The sequence below is a fragment of the Trachurus trachurus genome (genome assembly GCF_905171665.1).
Source record: "Trachurus trachurus genome assembly, chromosome: 5".
Taxonomy (NCBI): Eukaryota; Metazoa; Chordata; class Actinopteri; order Carangiformes; family Carangidae; genus Trachurus; species Trachurus trachurus.
The window spans coordinates 12,468,847-12,489,685 of NC_139896.1; the positions used below are offsets into that span (position 1 = coordinate 12,468,847).

Genomic DNA, 20,839 nt, shown 5'->3' on the forward strand with positions numbered 1-20,839 from the left:
TACTCTGATGATGAAATAGGCACAATCGATCAGTATTTCCTTTTAATAATTTATATGACATCTAACAGCTCGGTAGAACGAATGTGGAGTAAAAGAGCTTTATTTAATTAAGCCTGCTTTGATTTAAAATCCCTTTATTAATATGCATGTTCCATCTAGTCTTTTAATTGTCATTGTTAAAAGATATATATTGCAATGACTCTCATTTATACGACAGGCTCTTGCTTTATGTTCTGAGGTTTAGATAAGGAGTGAATGTGGCTGAAGAGCAGCTTCACTTTCACCTTTTGCTTTGTTTTGTCTCTGCGTGTATAAATCCTGGAGCTCAGATTTGTCCCTAAGACTTAAAAAAAAAAAAAAAATCAGGTGACTACTGCTAGGTGTTTGCAGGGAAGCATAACCAAGGGTTGCCATGGTAAACTCAGAGGGGATATAGTGTTAATGAGGAAGAGTTATTACAGAGCTAATAGGATTGTACTGTAATTTTGGTTAACTGCGTGTAGAGATTAATTCAGAAAAAGCTCTATTTAACACATACTTCACTCTAATTGTTTTGTTAAACTTTCACAAGGAGAGTGGAATTTGTAATTTCCTGCACATCTAGAGGCAGTTTGCTTCCACTGACGTTGGTGATATTGCACCAATTATTTTTCCTGCTTCCATTTTTCGCAGGTACTTGAGTATTTTCTCTGTTCCCCGCTGTGTGTTGATTTGGTATCATGAGAAGTCTGTGTTATCTAAACCTCTAAAACAGGAGTCTTTTTTTTGTGTCTCCTCTCTTTGTTGCGCTGCTCACTGACCCTTGTCTTCATTTTCCTCCTCTCATCCCCTCTTCCTCTGTCTTTTCTCCTTCACCTCTGCTCCCTACCCCTCCTCCCACCCCACCTCATTCCTTACATCCACCCCAGCCCTCTCAGGGGGGAGGAGAGGCCTGAGCTGGCCCTGGGCCCAGGCCCATTAGCCCCAGCCTGGCAGCCATGTGCTCATCACCAGAGATCATTACACCCAGCCAATGACACCACTCTAATGCATCATTAATGATTGATTAACGAGCTGAGATCAGCCCAAACGGGTGCATTTGTACGGAAGAGCACCCTGTAATGGCAGCGCAAGGATTGCATCTGCTATTTTTTACCGTGTCTTATTTTCATCAGTCTCTCTTTGTGCCTTGACTCTCAGGTTGAGTGAGGAAGCCGCAGACTCCCCGTGTGTGAAACGAAGAGCCGAGGAGGTGACTGTGACTGCAGGGTGGCGCGATGGCAGGGCGGCTGCTCTCCGCCCCTCTCCCTCTCCCTCTCCTCCTGCTCCTCCTGGTGGGAATGCTCCCCGCGGCCCAGGGCTCCGGCTACCTGTCTGGGTATCGCCTCAGGTCTCGCCTCCAGAGGGATCGCCACGCCCGCAACATCCGGCCCAACATCATCCTGATTCTGACTGACGATCAGGATATAGAACTGGGTAAAAGACTGTTTCCTCTATTAATCCTTTCCTGTTTGTGTGTGTTTGTGTGTTTGTGTATCTGCCTTTCTCTGTTTGCTTTGTGTCCATGCCCCATGGGTATGGATATTCTCTCCATGTGTATCCAACAGCATCAGCAAGGGAAAGTCAGCCTAATGCTGCCTCTTGGCACCATAACAACTGGTCCACTCAAAGTCATGTGCTCCCTTTGCCAACTCCTCCATTGCTGGCATGAAATGAGGGCGGCCTATGGCTTCCATTGTGCGGGTGCCAAACGCTGGCCATCTCCCTACCCGCTTAAGTCCTTTAGCGGCGTATTGGACTGGAGTGGCTGCATAATGGCCTCGGTGACACCCTTTGTCCTCCTGTGATCGCTAGTGAGAAGACTCTCATTGAAAAGCAGGAATTTATGGTCAAGCATCTGTTTCCCCAAACAATCACCATCAGCCTGAAAAGCTTTTAGTACACAGGAATCCAAATGGGTTACACTTTACCAAAAAGATTTATCCCCTCATTTACTACCCCCCCACCTTTTCTATCGCCATGTCCATAATGGTTTTTGCTCTTACCCCCTCATGCCCTATGTTTATATTTTTCACTCTTTGCCCTTTTCTGTTTTCCTCTCTAACTGTTTTATATCCGTCTGTGTCCCTTTCATTAAAATCCATGGCCTTTGAATCGCCTCCACCCTTCATACAACCCCAATGCCCCACCCCACTCTCTCCTCTCTCTCTCTCTCTTGCTGTTCTCTCCCAGGCTCGATGCAAGCCATGAACAAAACCCGGAACATCATGGAGAAGGGCGGCACGCATTTCTCCAACGCCTTCTCCACCACGCCCATGTGCTGCCCGTCGCGCTCCTCCATCCTCACCGGGAAGTACGTGCACAACCACCACACCTACACCAACAACGAGAACTGCTCGTCGCCCTCGTGGCAAGCCCACCACGAGCCGCACACCTTCGCCGTGCATCTCAACAATTCTGGCTACAGAACAGGTGAACGCTTCAAGTCTGAACCGAGTCACTACACACACACTCACACACACACACACACACACACACATAGTTTAAGTTGAGAGTTTCACAGATTTACTGTCGCTCGAGGACAACATTAACATACTGCTCGCCTGTTCCTCACTCAGCCTTTTTTGGAAAGTATCTGAATGAGTACAATGGCTCCTATGTGCCCCCTGGCTGGAAAGAATGGGTAGCACTGGTGAAGAATTCACGCTTCTACAACTACACCCTCTGCAGGAACGGAGTTCGAGAGAAACACAGCAGCAGCTACTCAAAGGTATTGATGCGTTTCTCTCTCCCTGAGAGATAAACCTACCTTCACTGAGTGACAGTAAAAGCCAAGCATATTACTTGTATATTCATTTTAAAAGCATTATTTTACTAACTATCATTTAATTGAGATTACTTGATAGTTTGGGACTTCTAAATGTGAGGCACAAGACATTTAGTTTCATTATAATAGAAAAGACATAGCTGAATATTTCCCTTGATGTAAGCGAATCAAAAATAATGTTGTTTTTTCTAATTTGAAAGCAAGGTAAGGGGATTAAGAGGAAAATATGAATTTAAGGGAATGAAGTATGATGAATCCTTTGCGGGTCATTATTCATTTAGCAGATTTTGGGATTATTTTTGGACACACACAAGTCAGTGACGGGCTCTGACCCGGCACAGCAAGGCCTTGACGTCTGCTCTTTTAGTCTCCTCTGTCACTCATCCAGTGCCTGACGGACAATGTCTGCCCGCTCCACAGGACTACCTGACAGATATCATTACCAACGACAGCATCAACTACTTCCGTATGTCCAAGAGGATGTACCCTCACCGTCCCGTCATGATGGTCCTGAGCCACGTCGCTCCGCACGGTCCGGAGGACTCGGCGCCCCAGTACAGCTCCGCCTTCCCCAACGCATCGCAGCACATGTAAGAAAAATTAGCGAGCTTCAAAGAGCAAAAACAAACATAAAATGGATGTAATTCACCGAGATGAGAGCGTCGGATTGTCTGGGGATGTTACGTGGTAATAAATTCACAAATGCACAAATAAGGGGATTTGAGTACAACTGCCTTTGCCTCTTTGGTGTAAACCAATTTGGTTTTATGTGGGACAAAGCTGACAGGCAAAAGGGTAAATTTTTACATTTTCACATTCACAGCTATTTGCTTTCATATGAGTCATCCACATTCACGCTTCCTTTCATTTGACCCAGAATGACACAAATTCCATAATCTCAGCTCGATCTTATCTTCCTGTGCCTGCAGTACGCTTTTGGCAGCCGAGCCCTCTCCGCCCTCTCCCTCTCCACAGCCAGTGTTTCACTCTGGTTTATTTGGCTCATGTGTTGTTCACATTAGTGCTACCACCATAATGAGCTCTGCTAATTTGTACCATTTTGTCAGTCATGATCAAAGAGGTATAAATAATGTATGTTTAATGCATAGGTAATTATGTAGGAGCACACACTATACACACACACGCATGTAACATATGAGGCTTTGTCTTTCCCACTGTCCGTGCCTCTGACTGGCTCTCTCCTGCCTCTGGCTAATGGCAGACCTGCTATTGGCCTCGAGAGACAAATCCAAGGCCAGTAATGAGACAGCAGTTTCTGCCCGCTCGCTCCAGAACCTCACACACTCTCCTCCTGCTTCATCTAATCCCTCCAGCATCATTAACCTGTGCCACACGGGCTTTATACACAGAATATTCAGAAAATTCAGCCCGAGTGTCTTTGTACAAACTTTTAATTGCTCTTTCTCCATAAATTTGCCCATCCCTCGGGTGATGTATTCTGAACGCGCCTGCGCTGGCTACTCCTCTCACTCCATCTCCCTCTGCCATTATCAACCATATGAAGAGAAAGAGAGAGAGAGAGAGGCAGTAAAAGTCTGGCACTCCTCCGGTGATAAACCTTCTTCTCACCTTGGCACCTTACAGACATATCCTCACACTACATCAGAGCTCCCACTGGCTGTGCAAGACATTAGCATTTCTAGAAAGTCTAATCGATCCACTTTAAACCTTAAATATATTTCTTCTAGGATCCCATTAGCCATTTAGCAGTGTTTATTTTCAAATAATTAAAGTTCCATATGGCTTGAAGTTAAATATTGATCAAACTGTGCTCACTGCGCACACGGGCCTATCGATTGCTGCGCTTTGCATTTTACATGGTGTGTGTAACCTGCAGTTTAGCATTGTATAAACAGTTTTCTGGCTACTTTGGAAAGAGGAGGATAAAAGCGAGCAGATATGATTGCTGTGAGTGCATAATGTAACTGTGCACACACTGGCACATTCTCCGTAATCCAATTTACAGCAATAGAATAGGGAAACTACACATGTAGAGATGAGAAATAATCACCTGAAAGCAATTGTATGGTGAAATATGACATGTGCTGAAATGAATCATGTGCTTTGCTGTGTGTGATGGAAAAGAGGCCACAAAAAATAAATGCTTTTTTTTTTTGGTCTTTCATTTTGAAGTGTTTCTATCCTCCTCTGCTTTCAGAACCCCCAGCTATAACTATGCCCCTAATCAAGATAAGCACTGGATCCTCCGCTACACAGGACCCATGAAGCCCGTCCACATGCAGTTCACCAACATGCTGCAGCGCAGGAGGATGCAGACCCTGCTGTCTGTGGATGACAGTGTGGAGAAGGTAGGTGGACCTGCAGGCAGACAGACATATGGTCAAACACAGAAGTGCACACACACATACACATACATACACACACACACAAAGGCACTTAAATGCACCAGACGCGCTCACATTTCATCTGACAGTCTCGGGTCCTGAGAGATCTGTGCTTGTTCTGACTGGGGTTGTGTAATGTATTCACTGACACACTTGGTAAATTGTTCAATCCCCTTTTCCTTGAAACTGGCACAGGAGACTTGAGCTATCAAACGTGACGTGTAACTTTTTTTACACTCTGTGAGTGTTTGATGAATTATATCCTCCGTAGATGTACAACATGTTGATGGAGACTGGGGAACTGGACAACACCTACCTCATTTACACCTCAGACCACGGCTACCATATTGGCCAGTTTGGCCTGGTCAAGGGCAAGTCAATGCCATATGAGTTTGATATTCGTGTTCCCTTCTATATAAGAGGACCTAATGTGGAGCATGGCGCCATGTGAGTACTGTCCGTCTGTCTATCTATATCTCTGTATGTATATATACATAGATATGTATATGTATATGTATCACTTTCTGGTAAATAACATTCAAAAATATCATTTTATTCTTGCTTCCCTGCAGTAATTCTCATGTAGTGTTGAACATCGACTTGGCACCGACTATGCTGGACATGGCCGGAGTTGATATCCCTGCAGAAATGGATGGCAAGTCCATCCTCAAGCTGCTGGACACAGAGAGGCCAGTCAATAGGTGAACACACTCATCAGTTATTCTGCTCGCTATCTTGGCGTTGAATTGAAAATCGAGGTATGGCATTGCAGATTAGGTTCAGACGTGACAAGATGTAATTTACCAGGACTTCATAAAGTTTTTCTGAATCTCTGCACTCTGTGATATTTTTTGAACCTTATCATATCTACAATCCAAATACCAACATGTAACACCACTTTCTTTTCAGTGTGTACAAGGGTGGCATTTGAAAATGGTCTGTGTGCATGTTCAGTGCAAATATCACGGAGTGGTTTGACAGGATTTTTTTAATTTCTTTTTGCTCATTTCCAGGTTCCAGTTGAGCAGGAAGGGAAAAACATGGAGAGATTCTTTCCTTGTGGAAAGAGGGTATGTTTCTTTGATCGATGTCTTGCAGGACATGTTCACATCCCAGACATTGTCTCCTGGTGACACCAGGCTCCTCGTCTTTGGCTGGCTGAAAAACAAAACTTCATGTTTTCCTGTTCTTTCAGGAAGCCTCCACACAAGAGAGCTGATGGGAAGGAAATGGCCCAGGAGGAGAACTTCCTGCCAAAATACCAGCGGGTGAAGGACCTGTGCCAGAAAGCAGAGTACCAGACCTCCTGCCAGCAGCCAGGACAGGTATCTAATCTGCAGGAGCCAACAAAGACAGGTTATTAAAGTATGAGGAGAACAACATGGAGTGTAGGTCACACAGGGTGATAATTTGCAATCTGCCTGACAGTTTCCTGAGAATAATACACAGTCATTGTGCTCTTAGGGCTCCATTTAACATCAAAGTCTTTTTTATAATCCTTCAAAATTAAGTGCACTGAGTATGACATGTGTTTGCATAAGTGTACCGTACTTATGTGGATAAAGAACCATTTGATTTGCTAAGAAATTGGGGTAACACTTTATAATAAGTACACACTATTAAGCATTAGTTAAGCATTAAATACTGAATTCATCATTTATATAACACACAAATACTCATTAGTAAACACAGTTAAACAATTTTGACTCATCATTTTTTATTTATAAAGCTTTATTGCAGACACAGTCCACATATTACGTCATACAGTAGCCTATAAATAAATAGTTAAAAGAAAGGAAAATACAAAGATAAAAAAAGCAGTAATTGTATTTATAAACTACATACTAATGAGTATTAATGCGTTATAAATGAAGAATTCAGTATTTATTCATGCTTAACTAATGCTTAATAGTGTGTACTTATTATAAAGTGTTACCGAAATCTGAATAAAAAGCCTGCAGTGCACAGTAGTGTGACTGCGAATAACCCCAGGAAGGACATTTTTAATCAAATGGTTTTTGTGCATCAAAACTGGTGCTGTGCTATAGCCTGAAGACCTGTTATCGACATATTTCCTTCTGCTTTATTTTCAGAAATGGCAGTGTGTAGAGGACCCGACTGGCAAACTGAGACTGTATAAGTGCAAGGGTATGGCTAGTCTCTATGCCCCACGTATGCAGGCTCTGATGGCCAGCGGTGCCTCCCAGCTGTCTCTAACACCCAACCCTGACGGCTGTGACTGTGGTGATGTAGGCTTCAAAGCATCAGTCCTGAAGAGAAAGCGGCTGTTCGCCAAGAAGAGTGAGTCGGTCCTGCTGCCACTCACATGTGCCATTGTTCTGGAAGTTATTAATAGATGTGATTTTGCTCAGAAAGACATTTGTTCTTTACTTTGAAATGTCCTTGCTGTAGCCTACAAAGCCTTGCCAAACAGGGCCATTAATCTCAAGCTAAAATAGCCAGCTTTTGAAGTATTCATGAGATGAGATGTACTGTATGTGTCTGTGCTGCCATCAAGTGGTGGGAAAGAGCGGACAAGTGAGCCTTTAATCACACGGCCGTGCAAATAAATAAATACAAAACCTTGTAAATTATTCATGGAATGTGAAACCGGTTGCATGAAACGTCTATTGATATCATCAGTATTTCTTGGTCCAGTGGTGGCCTTCTCTTGTCCACATCATCATATATCCTAATCTGCAGAATCAAAAACACACCCCTCTTTTTCCATCTCATTCAGATTCCTCTGTCTCATCTTATTCAGAGATGAAATCCAGTAAGAGTGTCTCTAAGAAGCGGTGGGCTCGTTCCGTATCGTTTGAGCTGGACGGAGACTTGTACGCTGTGGACTTGGAGGAGGGCTACCAGCCGCTGGCGTCCAGGAACAGCAGCTGGATCGGAGACCAGAGGAGAGGAGTGGTGAATGAGGAGGATAATGAGGAGTTCAGTGGGATGGGGGTCACAGCCAAACCCACCACCAGTAACAGACTCACACCACCTGCTGCTCTAAAAGTCACTTACAGGTGTGTGTAATGTGTATGCTTAAAGAGGAGAGAAATAACTTGTCAGGAAATAGTTTAGACTGCAGATGGTTGATTTTTTTTTAGTCTGACTAATATGCTTGTTTTTTTCCTGCAGGTGCTCCATCCTTATGAATGACACAGTTAAGTGTGATGGAGGACTCTACAAGTCCCTCCAAGCATGGAAAGACCACAAACTACACATCGAGCATGAGGTACTAATACATTTCTCTCCCTCATTCCCCGCATCTCTCACGATGATTAGTGGTTCGTGGTGCATAACGAGGTTTGCGTGACTGTGTGTTTGCTCCTGTTGCACTCAGATTGAAACACTGCAGACCAAAATCAAGAACCTGCGTGAAGTAAAAGGTCACCTGAAAAAGGTGCGGCCAGAGGAATGTCAGTGCGACACTCCAAGGTGAGATTTTTCTTCATGACCACACCACCACCACCATCACCAGCAGCAGAGTGATATCTATCATAAATGTGACTTGTGTCTTTTGTGTTTCCAGTTATCTCCTAAAGAATAAAGAAGTTTTCAAGCTAAACGCAGGACGCATGCACTCACTGAGGTAAAAATTAACATGTGTGAATGACTGTCACTGTTCATTTTCCTCTTGCAGACTCACTGTATTTGACACTTTTTTACCCTTCTTTTTAATACATTATGTGTAATAATGTTATTTGGTGATGAATTGTTATGTGTGTGTCTGTTATTTTTGAGTGCCAACATAATTTCGTTATGAATAAACGTCCTTATGTCTTATGTCCTTATTAAATGTTATTTGCTCTCACCAGGATGCCGTCCAAGCAGAAAAGTCAGTGGATTCAGAAGGAGCAGAAGCGCAGAAAGAAACTACGTAAATTCCTGAAAAGGCTCCAGAATAATGACACCTGCAGCATGCCTGGTCTCACCTGCTTCACCCATGACAACCATCACTGGCAGACTGCCCCCTTCTGGACAAGTAAGGAACAGCATGTATCTGCGGCATATGTTTTAAACAATATTGTGTTGGAACTTTTTTTTTATAGTTCCCAGAGCAGCCATGATAAAAAAAAACAAACATATTTTTGGGACACTAGTGTAATATCCGTTGTTTTCCCACTGTTAACCCTCCCTTCCTCACCTGCTCCCCCCTTCCTCCCTCCCTCAGTGGGTCCATTCTGTGCATGCACCAGTGCCAACAACAACACATACTGGTGCCTCAGGACCATCAATGACACACACAACTTCCTGTTCTGTGAATTTGCCACCGGTTTCCTGGAGTATTTTGACCTCAACACTGACCCATACCAGGTATCGTCATTTGTACAGACACACACATAATGGCGGCTACAAAAATAACTTACAAATAATAACTACAAGATAATCTCACAACATGATTGATAGCGCATTCCTGTGACCACAGGGGACACAGATTTTTCCAAAGTTTTCCAGACTTTCCAAAGACCTTGTTGACATTGTGTCCTTACTATTCCTCCAGCTGATAAATGCTGTCAGCACCCTCGACCGCAACGCTCTGAATGCAATGCATCAACAGCTCATGGAGTTAAGAGGCTGCAAAGGACATAAGCAATGCAGCCCGGAGAAGGGTGAGTTAAAAGCCACTAAGGAAAACATGATGGATTACAGTGTCTCCGGTAATTTCAGCCTGAGACTAATGTTACCTCCACTTCCTTTCAGGAGGAAAGGAGCGAAACTACTACAGTGAATACAGGTATTTATTTTCCTTCCTCTCGTAGCTCAGCTTATTACTTTAACAAACACTGCAGAAGGAACTTGTGTTACAATATGAATTCTGAGAGGTTACAGCCTCCCGAGCGAGTCTTTGGTTATGTTTTTTGCTCATTATGAGTCATCTGGGGAGTCAAGGAAATGAAATACAGTGATGCTGTGCTGAAATTGAACCTCTTCAAACTGCCATGGTTCCTTAATGTTGTGATCAAAGCCTTTTCAGCATGCAGAAGCAGAAGCCAAAGAGGGCCAAAATGCAAGCCTTACTTTTCAGCTTCTGCTGTTCCCTTTTTGTAATGAAGCCTAATTGCTTGTCTCTGCTGTGCGTGTGTGGGTGTATGCGGGTGTGCGCGCATGCATGTGTGTGTGCAACTGTGTGTGTGGGTGTGTGTGTGTGTGTTTTGTGTGTATATACCTGTGTGTCTGTCTCCATGCATTTGCCCTGCGCGTCTTTACGTGCTGTGCATGCTTCAGGCCAGTTCATCGTCGAAAGAGGCCAAAAGTGAAGAAGCCTTCCTCCAAATCGCTGTGAGTTTGTCATAACCCATCTGCTCGTTTGTAGTCAGCCAACTTCTATCTCTTTCCAGATTTTTTTTTTTTTTAGCTTGGTCAGATGACCCAGCAGCATGCCCCCTTTCTCCTCTTCACTGTAGTTCTGTACTCCTCTAATTACAGTAACTGTCTCTCATTTACCTGCATTGCAAAGCTGCACCATCTTTTTTTTCATTCACCCTATCAAGTCAAATTCAATGAAGCAATGCAGATGTAAAATTGTCTCATTAGTTGTGTTCCCAGTCCTGTTATTGTCATTTCTTACTCTTCCTCGCAGTGTTAGTAGGAACAGACCACAACTGGAGCCATGGTTTCCAGTGAATGCCCCAAGTGGCACATTTAACTCACGTTTTTGTTTCCCTTGCACAGAGGGCAGATTTGGGAAGGGTGGGTTGGTTAACCACCTGCATTCCACAACCAACCACATCGGCCTCCTCCGGCGAAGAAAGGAGAAGGGGGAGTGCAGGCAAACCCAAGGACCTTGACTACACTTCGATGGACCATAACCTGAGATAATACTCTTTTCTAACCTGGGTTTTAATTTTTGAGAGAGCTGCACTTTTGTAGCCCTCGCCCAGACAGAGGAGATGCTGAGACTGAGAGGAAGCTTAAAGACTCTACAATCGTCAGTTGTACCTTCGCACACTTTTCATACTCATTTACATCCTGTTACCCTGAGCTGTCAGGACCGTTAACCTCAACAAGATGCTGTGAATCAGGTGGAACAGTTTGGTATCCACAAGCCATCCACTCCAACAGTTCTGCTTGTAGATAATATATATCAGCTTTAATCAGCTTTCTTTCATGTCGTGGAAACACGAGTTACGTGACAACTCTGCTGCTACGCAACGATGTCATGGCCTCATGACTGCTCTGTGGCACACGCTAAATCGTTAGTGCTCGGATTCACAAGACATTTTCTTTCTTGGCACAATTTCGTCTGCGCATAGAAGTGGTGTGGACTTTTAAACCGATGGTAACAAACTCTTGGCCATAATCTTTTGTATAATAGTTGATCTTAACACTGATGAATGTCCTTCATGAAGCATCACCCTCCTCAAAGCTGTGAGAAACGGTGATTACAGTTTGACTGCCTTGATTCAAGCCCATACCATGTCAACTACACCTCGGACCACCGGCCCTACACTAACCACTGTCTCACAGCAGTACAATCCAAATCTCCTGAATATTTGACCACTGGCAGGGTATGTCATTAGTAAATGCCATTTTTTTCCTTTGTATTGTCAGTACCACGCTGTAGAAGTATCAAAAAAAGTTTGTTCAGCTTGCTATACATGGTGCTACAGGATAACAATACAGAAATAAAATCTTGCTGTACAGTACAGTATGTATTTGAATGTATGTTGTGCAATTAATATAAATGTTTACAATATTTTTTATAATACTGAAGAGGCAGACCTCAATGTATGATATGAGTTGACAAAATGAACTTATAGGGAGAAATGTAGCTTGAGAAATTTAATTTCCCTCAATTTGTATGTTTGTCGTTTCCTTATTTACATCGGAAAAGCACTTAGAGGGTTCACTGTGAAGAGAAGCGCCGTGTACATTTAATGGACATTTTACTCTGTGCCAGAGGAGAAACACAACAGTGTAATACTTATTGATGTGAAGTTTAGCTACCTGCCTTTGTTAGCTGCTTTGGGTTTTTTTTTTTTTGTTCTTTGTTTTTTCTGTCTTTTTTTTCTTTTTAGCAAATATTTCCATAGACCTGAGTGCTGATAGTAATTGTGAATAAAGTGTTGTTTGACCATAAACATGACCTTTTAGTCTGACAGTGAATGTTGGTTTAATGTGTTCCTGTCCAGCAGGTGTCTCTGTCCGCTTGTCCACGAGAGTAAACAAGGTTACTCACAGCTCACTACAGCTACAGCAGTGGAAAGACAGAGAGTTATCACAGTAGAAGTGATAGTCTCCAGCTCTGCGACTGGGTCAAATGAGAATACGTTGCAAAAATGAGCACATTATCACAACTGATATTCAAATTTTACTGTAGCCGTCATAACGACACTTAGCGCCCGTTGCTAGGCGACACTTAGCAACCACTTTCCAAAAGCAGCGGCGGCTTAAAAAATCTGCTAAATACTTGAATAGCACATCTTACCAGACCTCCGGTAAACCTTTCTTAGCTGCCTTTGCATAGTAATTGTGACAAATAAACAGTATAAAGACTATACTTTATAGTATAGTAATAGTAGTGACAACTATTTCTTCAGTTGTCAGAAATACTGATAATTCCCTGAATGTATTATGCGACCATGAGAAAAGTTGGCAGACGCCGTCATGTTCCGTTAAAGCCCGAAGCGGTAGCTACAAGCAACGTCTCTTCTTCTGATACAAGTTTTATTATGTTGACACTCCACTTTGTTGAGCCAACTTTGTTTGAATGTTTTTGCTTACGGTTTGGCTTCCACTTCCCAGCCAGCTTAGTCGCGGGGGATAAAGGGGAGGGGTGGCGGTGAGGTGAGGCGGGGGGTGCAGACTGGGTGACCCCCATACCAACCTATGACTCACGTGCAGAGGCGGAGACTCCATATCGGATTCACCACCGCCGCCGGAGGACCGTCCCGTCCCGTGCTGCTCACTACTGGAACAGCTCCGTGCTCAGAAAACTATAACCTCAACTCAGACACTGGCTTAAAACACCGTTTTCCCTTCGTTTACGCCTCGTTTACAATGTGAAAAAAGATGGCCGGGACAAGGTAAGTCAAGTTAACTCCCGCTTTCATTTCAAACCGATGAAAAAATTTAACTCGGAGAAAGTTTTTTAAAAGCTGAGGTAGCCACACTAGCCAGGGACGGTTATTGCCTCGCTTTCACCCCACCGCCAGTTTCCTGCGGGCAGGCAAAAACGGCTCAGTGTAATATTGTTAAAGTATCTTTGGTAGTAGTTTTACATTTTAAATACAAGCAAGCTGTGTGAAAGTTAAATACTACGTTGAAGTGATACGCCAACATTGAAACGGTTTTTTAAAAAGCTGAAATTCAAATGGCAGTTAACCGTTTTATTTACGTTCCATTGCCGTTGGGAAGTTCGAAACTGTTTGCTGATTTGTAGTTTATTAACGTAAAAAAAGTTAGGAAAACAATGCGAGAAATTTTAAGTGAAGTTTTGCTCTCATTTGCTGTTCATAGTAGCCTAGAGTTAATTCAGCTGAAGTCTACTCTCCATGTTTTTTTTTTTATCACTACTAGTCTCATCTTGTGATTTCGCCCCCCCTAAACTGGTCCACAAGTTGTTTAGGTCTGTGCTGTGGTTAAAAGACCTATAACCTATGCCTATAACCAAAGCGGAAGGCAAATTGTTCCACAACCTATTTGTTTCTTCCAGTTTTACTGGTGGAAGGTAACTGGGGCTTGTTAGCTACTGGTTTGATCTGCACATGCTGCATTTCTTCAGCATCTGCTTTGACTGTGCACATGTGCATTAAAACTTTGTTTAGCTTTCATCGCTCGCCTGAGACAGATGGTTTGCTTTAGTCCACACAGTTTATTTAAAGCTACTGAGATGTAAAGGATAAGCTCCTTTGGCTTCTTCAAAAAAAATCTATCAACTGTTTTGATAACATGTATTTCAGATGGAAGCTTTTCAATGTTGTGACTTTTTATAGTTAGGACTTGATGGCTTAATGGTTGAAGTTGAAGTTATGAGGGTCTTTGATGTTTTAGTATTCTCCCTCCTGTGTTTGGACCTCTTGTTGAATGCTGTGACATGCACACACTGTCTGGCTAAAAAGCTGCCCAGTCAGATGTCATTTCTATAGCCTGGAGCTTTTGGCACACCATGCCAACCTGACATCCTGGGTGCGGTCGTTACACTGTCTCCTGCCCAGCCAGCGCTCATCTGATGAGTGCTGGGAAAATTTGCATGATATGGTGTTTATCTATATCTTGTTTTCTACAGACATGTGAACATCTCTATGTGTCCAGAACTATATCTTTGTCTGTAGCGTCTACCCCGTTAACATCACAGGCAGCATGGTGGGACAAGACAGTGGTCGATTTGGTATTTCTGCCTTATTAAACTTGTCTGTTGCTCATTTGGGCTTGACAGTGTGCGTGTGTGAAACTGACACTATAATAGGATCTTGTCTCACTGTTTTTCCTGCTCGCTCACAACAATATACAGACAAAAGAGAGCAAACCATGCATCCCTCCCGTGAGATGAATCAAAATTATGTCTTTTGACAAGACAAGGCAGGATGTCCATCCTACAGAGGAAGTGACAATAGACCTGTTTGTTTGCCTTATGAGAGGAAGTGATTTTGAAGCCTGTGCTCCAGTGACAGTGTTATGTTATGGATTGTGACGTGTTAATATTATATTGACTGTGATTGGTGAGTTCATTTTAGATGTACAACTTCAAATCACCCATTCCAGCCCTCATCGCCTTGGTTCCTGTTATCTGTACTGTAATCCCTGTGGATCAGTGCTCTTAGCACACACTTTTCATCTGATTGCTGCAATGACACTGTAATGAGGTTAAGGTGATTTGCCCCTACACCTCTCTATCTACCTGTGCGTTCACTCACTGACATTTTGAACCTTCCCTCCGTAGGGGATTAATAGCTGGTTTAATTTCCTAGCTCCCAAATAGGCTGAACCTGATGCGTAAGAGTGCTGATCATCATTCACTGGTATTACAGAGGATAATAACTTGTATGATGGCACAAGGAGGGATATTCTGTAAGGATGAATGAGTCATCTGCCTCGAAAGACTTGAGCAACTCTTTTTAATTGTAATGTGCTGTCACAGTGTAAAATTTAAATGGGCTCTACACCCAAACTACGGAAATTACATGCAGAAACCGAACATTGAAACAATCAGAATGAAATGTATTGACATGCTGCCAAGAAATGAAAAGATTTAGCCTCACCATACACCATCATATTTGTCTCTTTCTAGTACAACCTCTAACTCTGCAGAGGAACAATGTGTAGGGATTAATATTTTCATTATAATAACAGAGACCCCTTGGACTATAATCCCCCCGACTACTCCCCTTGGGCCTGCATAGACCCAGCGTTAACATCTTCACCAGGCTTCTCTGCGTTTCTAATCCTGGAGAGCCTGCCGTCTGCACCTTCACTTCCTCTGGAGGACAATCCGGACATGTTATTCCTGTGTGGCTCCTAAGTCAGCCGCTGACCCCCACCCCACCCCCAAAACACCCAGTAACTCTGCTTTGGGATTAGACTGGCCTCGTTTGTCATGTCAGCAGGGGAGGATTGGGAGGGATGTGCTGGTAAAACTCAAAATGAAGTTACTAACTGCTACTGGTGGTTGGCAAGAGGGTCAGATAATAATGAAAAATGTTGTTTTAGTAACACACAGATGGCAGAGTAGGAATACTGGGGTTTATTTTGAAAAGACCATGTCTTCATTTATATAACATGTATGACCTGGAGACTGGAGTGATATGACAAAACAAAGTTTGGACAATGAACTTTGAGGGTTATTAAGCACAATTTGATCCTAATAGGCTCATTCATTTTTGTTGTTTGGACAAGTGCCCCTTTGTTTCCACTTTGACAGCTGGTGCACTGGACAGAAAGGCCGGCCTGTATGTGGTAAACACCCTGATCCCTCTCCTGCACATGTTCCTTCTCGTCCACAGTCTTTTCTCACCCGAAAAAGTCACCACATGCTCTTCATCTATGGGCAAGGGGTGGATTTTTAGGAAGGACAGGCACTTCTGTTTGGTCAGGCCTACCCCTATAAAAGGGAATTTGTTGACCCTGTTGCTGAGTAGTGTCTCAGACAGGCAGGGACTGTTCAGCAGAGCAGTAAGGGGGTCGGAAGTTTCCAGCATTTCTGCAAAAAAGCTGCAGTATTCGTGGGAGAAGGCAGGATGGCGGGACAAGACAATACTCTCCATAGAGAAATGACAGAGCACTGCTTCTCTGCGGTTAGTTTGTAGGCGGATTACTGCGAGGGTATCTGAAGTAACATTCAAGACTGCCAACACAAGAATGTTCTCCTGGAACCGGCGGCGAGGTAGGCATTATTATCTAACATCTCATGAAGAATCGGTTTGTTTCAGTGGAGGGGTGAAAACTTTGGCAGCTACCGGGAGTGAATTCACTGAGGCCATGTAAAATCGCTGGTTGGAGAGCACCATGGGAAAGACTAGCTTTGCTGAAGGTGGCTGGGCGACCTTGTGAGATCCGGTCTAATCCAGTGCCTGTGGAGAAGAGAAACTGTCTCTAGATCTGGATTAGGGCAGCTGTTGAAGGAGGTCACTGCAGACCCCGTATACATGTCCCAAGCTCTTCCCTGGCTCACCTCTGATTGGCTGGGCTCGCCTGTGTGGAGACAACACAGAGAGTTCTCGTTGAATTAAGTCTGCCTGTTGATCTGACAATAGTCTGCATTGTCCTGTACCATCACAGGCTTCAGAGCAGGGGGCATTTCACAGGCTTTGTAATGCATATTGCCGTGAGTCATCACAGGACATTCTTGTCAACTAGGTAACCAGTTTATTGCTATTCACTATATCAAGAAACTGAGAAACTGCAGCAAAAGGAGCCATTTTCTAGAACTTCTCAATCATATCAATGTCTTCTTTCACAAGCAAGCTGTCGACACAGTCCTTTGTATTCTTTTGTGCTGAAAGCAGCACAGGTTGGCAATGAGCAGAAAGCTTCAAAATACGAAAAGTCCATTGTGCATTTTTTTTAAAACCACGTGGCATAGTTAAAATAGACCTCATGTCCAGCAGTGGCACACATTGCATTGGACTTATCATATAGCACAGTGGCCAAACCAGACCATCTGGTTCATGCAGTTTTAGGCGTGTGCGGTGATTCTTGTTACAGAACTGCCAGTCACGCTGTTCTCAAAGTAACAATAACAGTTCCCAGGAAGTCTATTTACTCATCTTCCCTGAGGGATGTTGTCAAAACGGGTGTTCAGGTGGTAAATCTGTTGTGTTTTTCTTTCACCTTTACTATTGCAGTAAGAGAGATGCAAACTGTTAACTTATAACCAAACTGTCACCTTCAGTATCAACAGCTCGGTTGTGTCTTACCCATGCAGGCCTTTTTGGAGGTGAATCTGTTCATCTTTATCCTCCCATATAGCCTTGCTCTTACTGCCAGGCATGTGGTTGCCCGGCTGTTTAGTCTTAAAGTGCTTCACCTCTCTTCCCCTCCTTGGCAACCTGCCGCCCTGCCGCCTAACATAAGTCCAGCCCTATCATGCCTGACGTGTTCCGCCGTAAAAGACGACGACCCCTGGACTCGTTTGCCAATGTCAGCACGTGGCAAGTGAGGAATGGACACTGACAACTGCTGCTGAGGGATGGCAGGAAAAGGGATAAGGGAGGGAGGGAGGGAGGGAGGGTGCAGTGGAGAGAAAAGGTAGGAACCTGTTTGAGGCCATGTGGATCAGTTTGAAAACTCTATCTACATTAAAAAGCAAAACCTCACATTTGTGTTAATTACAACTCTCTCCACGACTACAGATTTTGCTTCAATATATCCACATAAACTCAGCATATTACTTTTTGTTTTCTGCTTTAGGGCTGATGGCAGTTTTCACTGTTATGTGAGAGGATCTATGAGTTAAAGGCATCACAAAAATATGTGGGGAGAGTAGGGTTGTGCCGATTGGCGATCCAATCGTCTATCGGCGATTGGAAGGACGAGCGGCGATGTTTTGTTTTCTTGGCGATTTTACACACACACATACTCGCTACTTTTTTATTGATCTAATGCGCAATCTGTTTGTTTTGTTTTAATGAAGCCGCTTGGCTTGCTGCTTCCAACAGATACTCTGTCAAATGACAGTGTTTCACCAATCAAATGCAGCCACTGGCGACGTCCAATCAGACGGAGCCAGGTAGTCATATGACCGCACACAAAATCTCTGTAGTAAACAGGGTGGCCACTCCGCCTCAAATTTGAGGAAACACGTTTAGCTGGTGTTGTGGCTGTGACTAGGCTGCCGACGCCAGCCCTGTTACTGTATGTTACAGCCCGACGAGGTGTTCACTAATGCCACAAATAAATTACGTCCGCCAGAATAGATTTTTCGGCTTTCGGCAACGCAATAGCGTTCCGTTCATTGATCATAGTGCTCTTTCTCCGTTATTAGCCCTCACACACACACACACAGAGAGAGAGAGAAGCGCGCATGCATGACAGCATGACAGCAGGGCACGGTAAAAGCGATACTCATACGCCGCACCCCCCCCCCCCCCCCCCCCCCCCCCCCCCCCCCCCCCCCCCGGACCCGGGCGATAGATAGGTCTATCGGCGATCTCCAGGGAGGGCGATTGGGACGATCTGAGAATGTCAAAATCGCCCAACACTAGGGGAGAGACAACTTTTTAAAATTCCTACAGAGTTTGAGTATTTCAATTATTTAAATAAACTGTGAACAGTTTGTTTAGTCTTGTGTTAGTGTTTCAGAAAGATGTAAACACTTGGTTGTTTATGATGGAACGGTTTAGTGTTGATGAAAGGCTAAAAAGAGAGAAAGAAAAATAAAATATGTTTTCACATTGTGAAAGTGTAATATTTGCAAAGAAGTTGTTAAGGAGTTATTTGAAAGTCCTGTCGGCTGGTCATCAATCTCAAGTTCTCACCCATTGATTTTTTCACACCTCTTTGTCTGTTAGAGGTATTACAATGATAAATTCACCAAAAGAAATTCTAACGAGAGGCAAAAGAGTAAACAAGACTGGCATTGTGCCGCCCTGTGGGTCTTGTTTACAAAGCACATTAAGTATGAGAACAAGATAAATATACAGCTTCCTGACCCCTAGCATTAACTTTATGAGGGTTTCTCTGTGGATGAAAGCCAAGTCCCCTCTCCGAAGTCTATTACTCTGTAACAGACTTGGCAGTGAGTCTTTATGCCAACATGTTTGTTGTTAAATTAACTACAGCAACCGTACACCCACACACACTCAGGCAAATGTACCGTGAGTTTGACTGACCTGTAACCCTGGTAACTCGGCAGGAACGGGAGGTGTTGCACAAAAGGACCAAAGAATGTGTGTGTGTGACAGGTGCAGGTTTTTTTCTGTCATCATTCTGAAACATGTGCGCCATCCCCTCTCCCTCTGATTGTTCTGGATGCCTGGGTGGAGTGTAAAAGCCTGCACACACACAGACACACACATCCTGCACAGAGACGACTACACCTCGTCCCAGTTCTGTTTCCAGCCGAAACATTTGGGTCAGTTTCCAGGAAATAAACATGTGACTTTTCAAAGGCTAAATTATACTTCTGATAAGAACATGAGCTGCTCTCAAACCTCATTCATGTCTTCACTGTCAACAAGTACTGGCAATGGAAAAATGTAGCCCAAGCTGAGCCATCATTTTTTGTTTTGTTTTGTTGCCACAATATGTTATTGAGACTTTCAAGGGGGGTAATTGTCAGCTATATCAGGACCATAATGTAATGAAGGTGCTGCAAAGCCCCTGTACACATGTTTAATAAACCAGCAATCAACCATCGACTGAAATATGAAAGACACAAAATTGCATGCATGCAAAACCAATGGAGGTTTCTTATTCATAAATGGATAGTACGTTTTTTAATTAACAAAGTAAAAAGTTTGTTTTAGTGCAGGCTTATCTTTGCAGTGCTGCTGATGGGCTTACGTACACTAGCTGCTGTCCACTTCACTCCTGTTAAGGGGACCGTGGCCACAGCAGTCAACGTGCCAGGTTTACGGTTACGCTCTTCGTTAGTCAAAGCTACTGGAGCTGCTGCCAAGCACTCAGTGGTTGCTCCATGTCCCTGCTCTTGTTTTACAATATTTAGATAAGCAGGTTGCCTAGCAGCGATGCTGAATAGACTTTGTACATGGTTTATACATAATCAAACAGTAGTGAGCTTTGGGTAGATCACTCCTTGTATTATATTGAGGCTCAGGTCTCTACTTGTCCTTTTCAAAGGAAATTGCCATTGGTTTCTCATATTTTCAATAGCTTTACCTGTGTTAGGTGAGTTTAAATCCCTCCCTCTCCTGTGAGTGATGACTTATTTTAAGACCAGTATCTGAGGAGAAAGGTTGTTTTTATGTGTCTAAATAGGAAACAGCAGTTCTGTAAATATACTGGTTGGGGTGGACCTTGGCACTTGTTGCTGGGCCTGGGGAACGCAGTGCTAAGGTTTCCTAGATGAATGGCAGGCCCTGTGTGAGAACTCGGCCTGGCTTGGTCCACAAGGGACGGTCACAAGCAACCACTCAGTGCAGGCTGTTGTCGGAAAAGGTTAGAGGTTACCTCACAAGAGCGCTCAGCGGCAAATGGGAGTTTAACTGGCTTGCTGATTTTGCCTGTTTGTCTCACCCTAACAAATTTATGGACAAATGAATGC

The 20,839-nt window shown here is 43.7% G+C and overlaps 2 protein-coding genes across 4 annotated transcripts in view; both read left to right on the forward strand.

The window, feature by feature from the left end:
- Nucleotides 1-1,256: 1,256 nt before the first annotated feature.
- On the forward strand, nt 1,257-10,898 carry sulf2a (sulfatase 2a; the record flags this gene model as incomplete). Of its 2 annotated transcripts, none has more annotated exons than XM_083972336.1 (20): nt 1,257-1,455; nt 2,212-2,451; nt 2,598-2,749; nt 3,227-3,396; nt 4,986-5,136; nt 5,444-5,619; nt 5,745-5,873; nt 6,186-6,242; nt 6,368-6,497; nt 7,266-7,473; nt 7,913-8,195; nt 8,311-8,407; nt 8,516-8,610; nt 8,705-8,764; nt 8,991-9,157; nt 9,347-9,489; nt 9,677-9,785; nt 9,877-9,910; nt 10,402-10,455; nt 10,849-10,898. In XM_083972336.1, 20 exons carry the CDS (start codon nt 1,257-1,259, stop codon nt 10,877-10,879), a joined length of 2,685 nt encoding a protein of 894 aa, XP_083828462.1. In that variant the 3' UTR covers nt 10,880-10,898. The 2 variants fall into 2 exon arrangements, with proteins under 2 accessions (XP_083828462.1, XP_083828463.1); XM_083972337.1 differs by having other exon boundaries at nt 7,937-8,195.
- A 2,148-nt stretch (nt 10,899-13,046) lies between these two features.
- arhgap46a (Rho GTPase activating protein 46a) overlaps nt 13,047-20,839 on the forward strand; it is a 32,958-nt gene continuing 25,165 nt past the window's right edge. For both annotated transcript variants that reach the window (XM_083971758.1, XM_083971759.1), the window contains exon 1: nt 13,047-13,202. In XM_083971758.1, the coding sequence (XP_083827884.1) occupies nt 13,189-13,202 (14 nt within the window). In that variant the 5' untranslated portion in view covers nt 13,047-13,188. The remainder of the gene's footprint in view (nt 13,203-20,839) is intronic.